The sequence below is a fragment of the Anabrus simplex genome, chromosome 1, assembly GCF_040414725.1.
Source record: "Anabrus simplex isolate iqAnaSimp1 chromosome 1, ASM4041472v1, whole genome shotgun sequence".
NCBI classification, from domain to species: Eukaryota; Metazoa; Arthropoda; class Insecta; order Orthoptera; family Tettigoniidae; genus Anabrus; species Anabrus simplex.
In genome coordinates, this window is record NC_090265.1 from 1,069,839,340 (window position 1) to 1,069,853,109 (window position 13,770).

Genomic DNA, 13,770 nt, shown 5'->3' on the forward strand with positions numbered 1-13,770 from the left:
GAACAGATCTTATAATTCTTATAAAAGCGTAACGTCCCTTCTCTCTTGTACACCTTATCCAAATCACTTATGTGACATTTCAAAACCCACAAATCACACCTACAACAACACGGCGGTATTGAAGGTTAACTGCTGCACTATACAATAAAATATGCGTATTATATTATATTATATTATATTATATTATATTATATTATATTATATTATATTATATTATATTATATTATATTATATTATATTATATTATATTAAATATTAAAATATGGGTCGAGCAGGTCAGAAAATTATGGAGTACTATAAAAATCTCTTTGTCGCTGGAAGAATATATATGCAAACGCAATATTACTTACATTTTCTTGTCACGAGGGTAGCGAAAGAAAGACCGCGCATTCTTCTCTACTTCATAGTTACTGCAGCCAAACACAGCACATACCGGTACCTTTCCCCTCATGTTGAGAGGAGATATCAAGGAATGACACAAGCTACTATTTAATTATCTCAACTCACTGGAAACGCATAACACCAAAAACTTCACACACAAATACGCGTGCTCTTATGACAGAATCAGTAGTTCTCAGGTCTACCCGCTAGAGAGAGCTTTAATAGCTGTCCGTCGATATCTCGCTGAGTGTCGCGTATTGTCTCTACTGTATTTGCTTCTACAAAGCATAATCGATAAAGTATCGAAGTTCAGATGTCGAGTCGAGAAGAATGGTTATAAATGGCCTTGGTCGATCTTTGAACTACGATTTCGAGCGATTTATGCTGATCGATGGTGTATAATTTCCGATTTTTAAACATGGTCGCTGAATGCGGGGCTTTATAAACAAACAATTATATTTAGCTGAATTAAATTAAGCATAAACTATCAGTATAATTGTTCAACGTTTCAAATCTCATGTGATACTGTTTATGATATAAGTATTTTACAGGTTTTTCGTTGCTCTATCGAAAGTAATATTAGCTGCACAGTATTTTCCGCCAAGAACTTTGGTTGGGGTTATTTATCTCGGTAAAGTACTGTAAAAGGTTTTCATCATTTCGGGTGCAGCCAGTGGAATGCCTCCAAAATACAAATTCCAGGAAGGTAATATATATTGAACTTACAATTGTAAAATTGTACGTCTTTGTTTTTGGTACTTTTTTCCTAGTTGTAGATGTATTCCATTAAAGAAGCAAGTCTTAGATTGTGTTCTTTAAAGCTCTTTTAATGGATTTCGATATGGCTATCCATCTGGAATAATTTACAGTAATTGTTTGGTTAGTAGTTCGCGTTGCATTATAGGTGGAGCTGGTGCGTATGCTTTCTTGATTCATTGTTATCGTATCGTTATTTCCTCAGTCTCGTTGTTGACGTATAGCGCATGGTGTAGTTTACGGCAACACGAACGACCGTCTGTAGAATAGATTATTAGTTAGAATGGAAAATATGCCTTTGCCTATATGTAAAGGTTAGCGGATCGACTGTTTTGATTTTCTACCTTGCTATCCTCCTCTAATCTTACTGGATTTCACATTCTTCTCTCTTTTTTTTTTTTTCACTCGACAAGGTCATTTGTCTCATCACAACTATGAATTCTTAGCAGGTTTAGACCTGAAATGTTATATAAAACCTCTGTACATATGGGTTTAAAGGATCGTAGACTAATATTGAATGAGTAGGTAATGGAAGTGTTATGTAGATTGCTTAGTGGTTTAGTTCTAATTTTAGGAGTTATACTGCAGTCGACCTTTGCTAATTTACATAGAATTCTTTATCTTCAAAGGCATCCCTTGGTTTTAGTGCTAACCGGAACTTCTTGAAATTTTTTAAATGGGTTGAGAAAATGTATCATTGTGTCCATTTATTTTATTCAGGCTTTGCCCCTGTAGCCTACTGTGTATTAAGTTGCTGAAGATACACCCAGTGCTCTTTCCAGTAGCATATGTTTGGATGGTTTGTATGTAAATGCTTGCTAATTTTGTCTTTGATCATTTTGTGCCTGTATTATTTTGTCCATTCCAATAATTTCCATTTGGAATGAAAAGCTACTCCCTGGTAAATATACAAATTGTCATTTACACTTGTTTGAAAATGTTAATTAGTTGGTGTATTCTTTGTTGTGGCTGTGATAGGAATGCTATTGAGCTTTCTCTTATACTGTCTGTTTTAGGAGAAAAAGTTCTTTGCTTTCATGGTCCCCTAATTTATGAAGCAAAATGCCTGGAAGCAGAGGTGAAGGATAAACAAGTTCGGTATTACATACACTATGCTGGCTGGAATAAGAAGTAAGTCAAGACATTGCTTATTGTTGTTATACCTGGAAGAAATGCTATGTGATGATGATGACAGAGAAATACTGACTGACAGCTCGTATATCACTAAGAACGAGTATTCTTGACATGTCACACAGTATATTTTAAATGACAGAAATTTACTGGCCAGAGTTCTAATCTAAAATGTTTCACATAGTAGTTTTTCTAAGCACAACAACAATATATTCTAAATTCATAATTTTGTGGGTATTTAATATTTGTTCTTCATTATCCAAATTACAGTCTTATGATAGCTTTTAGTATTGGTTCAATTGCTTGTTTTTTAACATTAAATTGCATTACTTCATTTGACCTTCATTATTTTATTATGTAGTGTGGAATCCTATTGGCCTGATCTTCCTTCAAGTTAAGAGCGTTGTTTTCATTTAAAAATCATAACTATTATAGGTCATTTTCCATAATTCTTCCTTGTGTAATCATGATAATCAGATATGTCTGTACCATAAAACAAACTACCACCATTTTATCCACAACTAAGGTTGCCAATTTAAAAGGCCATAAGATATAAGAATTCAGATATGTATCAGTTTATTCAGGCTGTTGTATCTTAGGAATTGTTTTAATTGATCATTCCCATTAACAGTAATAAAATTTAAACAAGAATTGAAATATTTTCAATAAAATATTCTATGTTTGGTAGATGGAAGGCAGAGATCTGATTTATTCTGTAATATTTCTGTTTTGGCCTGTATCAAAGTGCTAGGGCTATTAGAAAGAGGGCCGGGGAAACTGGAAGGAAAGACCAGAAGAGGACAACCAAGAGCAGGGTTCCTCGATGGCATTAAAGGTTGACGTCCATATCAACTAATCAAGCAGCTGGCTCAGGATTGAAGGTCGTTGGACGAGGACAGTCATGCTACCCACCAACCATCAGGTTAAGGAGAATGAGAGAGAGAAAGAGAAAAACATTTAAAATAGGCAGGCAGATAGGAAGTAAAAAATAGCAAAAATAAGCATCATTGTGTAAAACAGGCATGGAAAAAATTATTGATAATTTAATAGTACACTCAGTGACTATGAAGGAATTTGCAGCTAACAACTGTTCAGGTAACAATCGTGATTTTGTGAAAACCTGGGAAACTTCATAATTTATTCCATAGGTTTGTAAATGTAATGCCAATGATAGAGGGTTTTATGGCGAGTATTTCAAATGAACAGTTTTATTTTCTCTAATGACATAAAGAGATGGGACAAAACTTCAGTGAATCCAGTTCATCTGGTTGTAGGTCTACTGCTTCACCTACTTCACCTTGTAGCATTTTGGTTACTTTTACTATGTCTTTCCAACCTGGATTTCATTGCAGAACCCTCTCAAACTCTTCCCTGACAATGGCTACCTTCCCAGATGTTCGCCGAAGTTCACGGCTTTCTTGGCTTCTCTTAAATGCAGGATGCTCCAGATTTTGCAGTGGGATATTGACTCTCACCATTAGTACAGAGATCTGAAGTAAACTGTTGCTGGTCACTGTTCATAGTGGTGTGATAGAAAGGCTGTGTTGATACAGTCTTCTGCACTTGTTCCAGATGCATCGCTGTAGTTTTGTGCTGATCTTTGCTCAAGGCTTCCCCTAAGTTCTACCACAATCTTAATGGACTCACAATGGGCATGCCACTCCTCTCCGACTCTGTGGTGGCTCCCGGCAACTTACTGAATTATGTCTTCAGGAAGGCCAAACCTGATTGAACGGATAGGCACGGCATGGCTTTCTTCGCCGTTCGTAATCTTTCTTAAAAGTTGGATGTTCCAGTTTTTGCATTGGGATATTAGCTCCCACCATTGCAGTACACAGACCTAAAGTAAATTCATAATAATAATGTTATTGGCTTTATGTCCCACTAACTAAATTTTGTATGGTTTTCGGAGACGCCGAGGTGCTGGAATTTAGTCCCGCAGAAGTTATTTTATGTGCCAGTAAATTTACCGACACGAGGTTGACATATTTGAGCACTTTCAAATACCACTGGACTGAGCCAGTATCGAACCTGCCGAGTTTGGGTCGGAAGGCCAGCGCCTCAACCGCCTGAGCCACTTAGCCCGGCTGAAGTAAATTGTTGCTGGCCGCTGTTCGCAGTGGTAGAATGGCTGCGTTGATACAGTCTTCAGCACTCATTTCATATTTGTTCTGAAAAATAATGAAATTGACAAGTTAAAATGTTCCTATACATTAACTTTCTGTTTCTATTGTTGGGATGTTTGACAGTAATGTTTCTCAGCAGACATGCAGTTGTTTCATTCAAAAAAGGAAAACAAAAAACAAATATACAGAGCATATCATTTCCAGAAGTATTGATTTACATGGAAATCTGTTCTTAAGGAATTTTCAGTTATAATTTGCAGTATTGTATAGAGTTCACTAGATCCTTGACATAGCGCTGGTGTAACTTAGTATGAATTCTTTAAAATGAAGTTCTAAAAATTGCTTTACAATTGTCTCATTTTCACAGGAAATGAAACACAGTTAAAAATACCAACATTTTATTTTCATCCACTCGGTGACAAGCGAAGTAGCTTTCTAACTCCTTGTACAGTAATTAATGATCATGTAACTTTTAGTGAAAAATTTCTAAAAGTTCAGTGTAACTCTAATGATGTTACAAACTTTCAGGGATGATGGAGGACGGCAAATGGATCAATTTGAGATAAGGAACCGTAGTCGGGTAACGTTCGAGTAAAAAGTTATTAATAATCCTAGTTTTTTAACATTTGTCCGTCCTTAACAGACACCGGGATGTCAGAATTTCGACCCGCAGTAGTTCTGTAACGTGCCAGAAGCGAACGACATGTGGTTGTCACCTTTAAAAACCCTTAAAAGCCACCGACCTCAGTTGGGTTTGAACCCGCTAATTTGGGATTAGCAGACCAACACCGTATCCACTACACCACTGTGGCCGGCAGTTAAAAGTTAAAGCAAAAATCGGTCTGATGCCGCCAACTATACTGTACATTACATTTCCTGAGAGTACAATAGGGGAGACAATCCCAACGAGCAGAATAGGCTAGGATAATAACTCAACGACCCCAATGCAGATTACATAAAATGAACTTCATGGTCCATATCGCACTTCAATAGATTCACAATTAAGTATTGATTTATTTTCCACCTAGTCGATACAATGATTGCTTAAGGCAATTTAATGGTTAAAAGTGGTACATGTTTCGTATATTATCAACATCTTCAGCCACATAACACTGTTTAGAAAAAATATATATATAAATTGACAAAGTAATGATACGAAACATGTACCACTTTTAACCATTAAATTGCCTTAAGCAATCATTGTATCAACTAGGTGGAAAATAAATAAATACTTAATTGTGAATCCAATGTAGATGGCGTACTGTGTATTGACATGATCGGTGTGCGATGTCTGTACTGTAGGCTTCAGCCTGTGTGTACGGGTTGAAGTGTTATGTGTATCAGCCCTATCCAAATGGAGTTGTACCCGGTTACGGAACTTGCATATGTGGTATTCATGTATGGGCAAGCAAATGGAAGCAGCAGAGAAGTGGAACAGTTGTACGGGACCAAATATCCATGTAGGAGACATCCGGCTCACACCATGTTTCCACGACTGTTCCAACAAATAAGTGAAACAGGGCAATTGGTACTACAGTACAATGGTCGAGGACGACGACGACGACGAATTACACGGACTCGCGACTTAGAAGATGCAGAGCTTGCTTGCGTGGATGAGGTGCCTATAATCAGCACTTGAGCAGTTGCACGTGAAATTAATATTTCGCAAATGAGTGTGTGGTGAATATTATGTGACATGCAACTACTCCCCTACCATCCACAGAAAGTGCAGGCTTTGAGTCCTGCTGACTTCGCACCTCGAGTTGTGTTCAGCCAATGGGTCTTGCAGCGCCTTGCAGTTGATCCTCACTTTCCTGCGTATGTGCTTTTCACAGATGAAGCCTGTTTCACCAGAGACGGAATGCTAAATAGTCACACTAGTCAGGTGTGGGCCGAAGAGAATCCCCACGCTACAGTTGTGAAGAGCCATCCGCACGAACCTTCAGTCAACGCGTGGGCAGGCATAGTTACTGATTACGCAGTAGGCCCATTTCTTTTTCCTGCCCCTATAAATGCAGCCACGTACACAGTGGTGCTCAGAGATCTATTATCGACGTTCCTGGAACACATCCCACTTGCTCTTCGTCAATGAATGTGGTTCCAACATGAGGAGCCCCACCTCACTTTGGACTGAGGGTTCGTGAACACCTGGATCAGACTTTCCCTGCAAAGTGGATAGGAAGAGGAGGTCCTGTTTCGTGGCCTGCTCGTTCACCTAATCTCGCCCAATTTGTTTTCTTGAGGGCCGTGTGAAAAGCCTTCTGCATGAGACACCTGTTGAGACTGAAGAGGATCTCATGGTAAGAATTCTCGCTGCCTGCTACGCTGTTCAAACGACACCGGGGATATTTGAACGGATACGACAGAAATTTGTGCAATGATGCCATGCCTGCATTGCCGCAGGGGGATGCCATTTTGAACATTTGTTGTACAATGGAGCAGCTTGTGAAACTTGTGCAGGTAAATGGACTTAAATGAGTAGAATTTTGCTTAAGTTTTGACAGTTGTTTCTGGAATATGGTTCCTTATCTCAAATTGATCCATTTGCTGTCCTCCATCATCCCTGAAAGTTTGTAACATCATCACTGATACATTCTGTATAGTGTTTGAACAAAGCAACTTGCCACAGTACACAAATGAACAGGCCTATAAATGTTTACAAACAAAATGCAATCTTAGACCTCGGTCAGAAAAAGGTAAAAGGTACAAATGAATGTACCTCCCTGCTGCAAGCTTGGGAGTAGTGAAGTTAGAATTTTCAGGGATCCACTGTTTCAGCTACTCGTACTTGGAAGATTTTTCTTTAGGCATTGCTGAACACACTTTTTCAAAGTAGATCTCAACTCAATCTCAAGGCAGAGTGTCCAACAAATTTCAGCATGAGGGAGGTGGGGAATACTGATGTGAACAACATAGTTCGATGTTGACTGGTTCTCGCATATCATCTTAGGAAATGGGAGGAGTGGAAAGTTTCAAGGTCAAGTTGTTCCTCATTTGTTCTGAAGGAAAGTCTCGAAGTGCTGTTTCTGGAGACTTCCGAGAATTCTCCTTATTGTCAGTGGAGTAAACAGATATTGAAAATTAATTCGTAGAAAGAATTTATTGTGAGATTTCACCTATGCAATACTCAGTATCAGCTTCTGCTTCATCTATGTGCCCTGCCCAGTCTCCCGGACATTGGCAATCAATGTGGAGAGTGCTTTCCTGTCTTCAGCAACATGGTAGAGTTCTTCATTGCTTTCTATGCCTATCCAGTCTAATATTCTTAAAACATGTTGTTCTCCTCCTGCCTACTCCTCAACGCCCTTCAATTTTGCCTTTCAAAATTAACTGCATATTTTTCGCTATGCAAAACATACCTTAGGTGTGCAATTTTTCTTCATTTGATGGTGGTTACCCGTTCTTTCTTGCAGTTTTCTCTGTAATATTTGTTTATCAATACCAGCTATTCACAATTAAATAGTCATGCCTAAACTAGTACATGTTTTTGGCCTTCTCTTGGCCATCTTCGGCTAGATTTGAATAGTTCTTTTATCACAATGCAGTGGCATGTTAAAAACAGGATATACACGTTTCCAGTTCTGACGCTGACTTATACCATGCTGTCAGCGTGTCACATATACCTCTCCATGCTTTAGACACGACAAATTTTCTTGGATCATTGTAGTCATAAAGTTATCTATAAATATAAAAGGAAGTGTTTGTCTGTCTGTGCGTGATGCCCAGCAAAATCTACAGCACTCAGATATCTGAAATTTTGAACATAGGTCGATGGAAAGGGGTCCGAATGCACCTCGAAGCTGGAATTTTCGTTTTCACTTTTGTTGGTGTGTTATGAACGAAAACCATCGGAAAACGTGCATTGGGATATGACAATCCAACGTGCTGTCACCAAGATTAAATGCATCGAGACGCTATCGCTAGGCAACGTACATAAGATAGGTAGAGAACACAGTACCCGGTATTCAAGGAGCCATTTTACGTCCATGGCGTAGGAAGCTGTTTTTGGTCTTATATGGTGTGAGGGCATATGACACTGTTGATGCTCTGCAATGAACATGGCTCTGAAAATGATGACGAATATTATTGAAGCCACCATCATTACTGAGCATCAAGGGTTTGACAGTGGCATAGGTCCTACCCTTCTGAGGGCCTGGCTCAGACTGAATACTTTCGCCCTCCACTCTTGTGAGCGCGCTGTTGTACATCACGTCACTCACCCATAGCCCACGTGACGAATACGGCAGCTCCTATTGGTAGAAACATCTTCCGATTGCTATTGGTCGATTTGAGTTTGACACCTTGGACCACGTGGGACGACCACGTTTTTGACGTTTGTGACATTTTGCTTCACTTTGATTTGGATGCGTATATCTATTATCTTCGTTTGCGTGTTTGAAGAAAAAGTACAAGATATTTGAGGTAAGCATCCTTAAGTAAGTTAATAAGTTGATGATTGATAGTTGCTTCTGTTCCCAAAAATGTATTTTTATTATTTTTGACTGTCACCTTTTTATTACCTTTTTGCATGGTGGTTGATATGATAGTTTCATAAGCCTACTTGAAACAGACACCTTAAAATTCAGTGTCCTTAATTATTTTCTTCTATTTCTTTTCATGTCTCAGACCATGCACGAAAAGTGTCAGATCTGTGGAATGTACACAGATAGCGAAGAAGGCTGGCAACAGGGAATCTTATTTCATCATTTCCCTGTTGCTAGACCTAACATTTGCAGAGAGTGGTTGGACGTTGTGGGGGTCGAACGGTTGCGGCAGCTTCCCCCGAAGCAGCTGAGGAACCACACTGTGTGTTCGAGGCACTTTCGTCACTCCAACTATCCAGGACCCCTATCAAAGATGCTGTCCCGGAAAGAAGTAAGTAGTTGTTATTATTATTGTTCACAGTACTGGTACTGTGACCTATCACATTTTCCTGTGATTCATTTCAAATTGCTCTCCAGAGGTAATGATCATAAATTCATCAGTGCCAGATGAGGGGGAACCTCGCTTCTCATAATGAAATTTACTATAATGCCTGTCATACCTGAGCTTGCCTTACCTGTAAGTTGAAATGTGTACATTTCTTTGAGGCAGAGTGTAGCTGAAATACCTAACATTTATTATTAACAAAATAGTGCACACATGTGCAAATGTTATTCCTTGTTATAATCCATCAATGGCTTTACGTTGCCTGTATTGTGAAGGCGAGGTATTTAAATGAGCTCACTATCCTAACTGCCTCTTTATCCGAAAACCATTTGTACCGTTTTGTCCAGGTTAATTTTAAGTTTGTTGTCTTCAGAATATTTTTCAAGGCTGACCATAGTTGCTTGAAGATAATCTTTGTTGTTAGAACCTATATCTAGGTCATCAGCGTATAAGTACAATTTGGTTGCGTTAAGAATTATTTCTGTAATGTCTGCTGTGGCGATATTGAATAGAAGCAGACTGATAGATCACCCTGTAATACTCCACCCCACTGTTTAATAGTATCTGAAGTTGTTTTGCCATCATGAATTCCTACTTTATTTTGTGACAAGACATTGTTTAGTATTTACCTGCTTGTTACCATCATGTTTCCCGGATCTGTGTACATAATCTGTTGCAGTAGAATCCATACAATGGCGCCTTTCACAAAAACTAAGTCAGTGGTACTGTACTGTTTAGGGCTATATATATATCTTTTCCATTGAGTTGTTGATTACTTTGTATCCTTCATCATTTATTAATTATAGTATAATCATTGTCTTTTGATATGGTTTATTAACTCTACAACTTAGGTCACCTCCCAGAACTACAGGCTCTTTATTTTTCACTATTTTGATGGCTTTCATTATGTGCTGAACTGCAGTGTCCACTCTTCATTTAGAGGATGGTTTGAGGTCAGGAGTTCTGGTCAGTGATCTACGTTGACTTGGTGTCTGCACAGGTGACCCTGGGGGTGCTTGGAGTGACCGGATTGGCTAAGCAGAGGTGAACCAGGCCCATGGGGGGAGGGGATGGGGAATTTCTAACATTTGAATGTACCATTTTGAATTTATTTCCAACATCCTCTCAGTATGTAGGGGATCTTTTCTGGACTCAGTGAATATAAAATGTGCAAGTACAATTAGGTTTTCTTCCTTAAGTTCAACTGAACATGAATGAAGCAAAAACAGTTGTATGACATCTCTCAATACAGTTACTGTTAATGTATTCAAGTGCTTAATATTTAGGTGGACAATATCATATGCTAAGTGTAATTTTATTGCTGTTTTGCCTACTGTAGGAACCATAATACATGTTTATGAATGAATGACATTATGAGATTTGAAAATCAATACCCTGCATTCACTGTAGTAGAGGAGGAAAAAATGGTACCATTCTTATTGTTTTTTTTTGTGCATGTAGGTGTGCCTGAACACGAGTCTGGTCCTCGGCCAAGGCCTTCAGCTGCTATGACTGCTGCTCCCACCACCTGCACTCCTACTGCCTCTGCTACTGCTGCTACTACTACTACTACTACTACTACTACTACTACTACTACTATCACCGGTGCTGTTGCTGCCACCACCATCTCCACGCCTGCTGCTACTACGAATAAACCCAGTAGTGCTGCTGCCACGCCCTCCACTCCTGCTGTTACTGCTTGTACCATGTATAATATCATTGGTGCTACTACTACTACTATTACTACTGGTAATGCTGCTGTTCCTGCTGCTGCTCCTCCTACTACTACTACTACTACTACTACTTTGTCTACTACTACTACTACTACTACTACTACGTTTTCTACTACCACTACCTCTACAACCACTGTTGTTGCTTCTTCATGTTTTCCTTCTTCTTCTGATATTGTTAGTCCCAGTAGCACTCCACAGGCAGTTGAGATTCCTGCATTTCAGATGCAGATATCTTCAGCAACAGAGCCCTTACCTGGACCTTCAACACCTACTTGCGAAGTAACTTGGAATCCTCTAGCACCGTGTACACCTCCCAAACAGAGAGGAGCTCTATCTCTCATAAATGCACGTCATTACAGGGAGATATCTCCTAGGAAGCGTACACTGTGCAAGAAAATTATCATTCAGAAAAAAATGCTGCAAGAGTTACGCACAAAGTGCAAGATGCTGAGGAATAGTTCGAAGGGAAATAACAAAGATCAGGTGGGTCTTTGGTGACTTCCCTGGAGAACATTTTCTCGAAGCATCGTAACTTTGCAGCATTACTTGCTGACTTGGTGTAGAATGTTTCCAAGTTAGGTCGAGGTAGGCGCTGGAGCTTCAAGGTGAAGGCAGTTGCACTTGGCTTGTTTAAGTGAAGTCCTGCTTGTTATCGTCTTTTCCAGAAGTTGATCCATATGCCTTCCCGTCGAACCGTTACCAGAATGCTTAATTCCTTTCCTTTTCCTACAGGCATTGGCAAGGCTTTCTTCAAACAGTTGGCATCTCGAGTCAGAACTATGAGTAGTGATCAGAAAGTTTGTTCCCTCATGTTTGATGAAGTTTCTTTGTCCGCTGGACTTCATTACAATGCGACGTTGGATCAAATTGATGGGTACGAAGACTATGGACACCTAGGCCGTACCAACAAATTTGCTGATCATGCCTTGGTGTTCATGGTGAGAGGTCTCCTCAGAAAATGGAAGCAACCTGTTGCTTACTTTTTCTGCAGAGGCACTGTACCCACTGAGAAACTCAAAGTTTTGATAAAGGATGCCATCCTTGCTTTGCAGAAAGCTGGCTTGGAAATTGTGGCAACTGTGTGCGACCAGTGTCCCACAAACAGCAAGACAATACATGAGCTGTGCAGTGAGACTCGCACTGACCGTCCCGGTCCGTTCTTCAAGGTGGGAAGGAAGGAGATTTTTACAATCTTTGATCCACCCCACCTTTTGAAGACAACTAGAAATAACCTGTTTCGCCATGGAGTGTTTTATGAGCCTGGGAAGAAAGCGGAATGGAAACATCTAGTCACTTTGTTTGAATATGACTCGCAGAGGACGTTCCGCCTTTGTCACAGGCTCACAAAAGACCACATTGAGCCAAAAGGTTATAGGGCAATGCGAGTGAAATTGGCAGCCCAAGTATTCAGTCGTGCAGTGGCAGCTGCTATTGCATTGTTGGCTGGCCAAGTCAGAAACAGTGGAAAGGATGGTGAACATCACACTGTTCTTGAAGAAGATGCCAAATATCTCGGGGAGTTTTGTGGTGTCATGGACCAGCTCTTTGACAGCTTTAATGGCAACATAGAATTCCCCGAAGATGGCAAAATGTTGCGATGCTGCCTTGCTAAGAATTCGGCTCATTGGAAATTTTGGGGGGGAATGATTAAAAAGATATCAAGATGGGACTTTGGAACTTCAACTAACAAAGTTAGGCAAGGTTGGGTGAATGATATTCGTGCTGTTCAAATGCTGTGGAGAAAGCTTTCACGGGAGAAAGGTGTTCAGAAACTTTGCGTTCGGAATCTGAACCAGGATCCCCTTGAAAATCTTTTTGGCATCATTCGACAGCATGGGTGTCAGAACACCAACCCTACCTGCTGGCAATTTGTACCAGCATTAAAGGCCAGCATCGTCAACAATCTTCTCAGTTCCAGGTGTGGAGAGACGGGGAACTGCATGGATGATGGTGATGATCTCCTGTGTGACCTTTCCCTGTTTCTGTCTGGGGCTGGAACGCAGTCTTCAGCAATGGGCTATTCACTGCAGGACATACAGTGTTTTTCCGCTGAGCTGCTTATGTTGCTGGCTATCTTGCACGGAAAATTCTCCGTAAATATCCGTGCACAGCCTGTAAATCTACGTTGACCTCTTCTTCCCATCTTCCTGAACATTGTTTCATCCAGCTGAAGGAAAATGCCCTGGAAGATCCAAAGCTGGTGCTGCCTTCTCCCACCTTCACCACCCATGTTTCTGTTGCATCAGAAATGGTGTTGCTGAAGCTTGAGGAAATGGCACATGAAACGTGTCTTCTGCAGAAGGTGAAAGCGTACATCTTGGAATATGAATGGAACGAGGTGGGATGTGTTGAACATTGCACCAGTGTGGTGGCAGATTTGGTAGCACACATATGTCTCATGTGGGTTTACCACTTCTGTAAGCGAAAGAACTTAGTTCATCGCAGCCACACTGATGGTGGGTCAACTCTTCCATCTTCAATCCATCTTGCACGAAGATGAGGAAGATACAGCATTTGTAATGTAGCTTATCTCAAAAGGAGGGAATGTTAAGTTACCTGTAGTAGAAATCTTTCTAACAACTCTTTGTTATTGAAATCTGTGGTAAATAGATCATGTCATTGTTTTCTGGGTTTGTAGGTTGTGGTCCAGGCGAATGTGTTGGTCTTGACGTTTCACCGAAGACTGTGTTGATAATACCAAGCGCAGTCTTCAG

The 13,770-nt window shown here is 40.1% G+C and overlaps 1 protein-coding gene across 3 annotated transcripts in view; it reads left to right on the forward strand.

The window, feature by feature from the left end:
- Positions 1–785: 785 nt before the first annotated feature.
- MRG15 (MORF-related gene 15) overlaps positions 786–13,770 on the forward strand; it is a 136,254-nt gene continuing 123,269 nt past the window's right edge. The window contains exons 1-2 of one of the 3 annotated variants that reach the window (XM_067137140.2): positions 786–1,087; positions 2,154–2,268. In XM_067137140.2, coding sequence (XP_066993241.1) covers positions 1,060–1,087; positions 2,154–2,268 — 143 coding nt within the window. In that variant the 5' untranslated portion in view covers positions 786–1,059. Of the gene's footprint in view, positions 1,088–1,345; positions 1,452–1,557; positions 1,659–2,153; positions 2,269–13,770 lie in introns of those variants that run through there. The other 2 variants (XM_067137139.2, XM_067137141.2) reach the window with 2 other exon arrangements.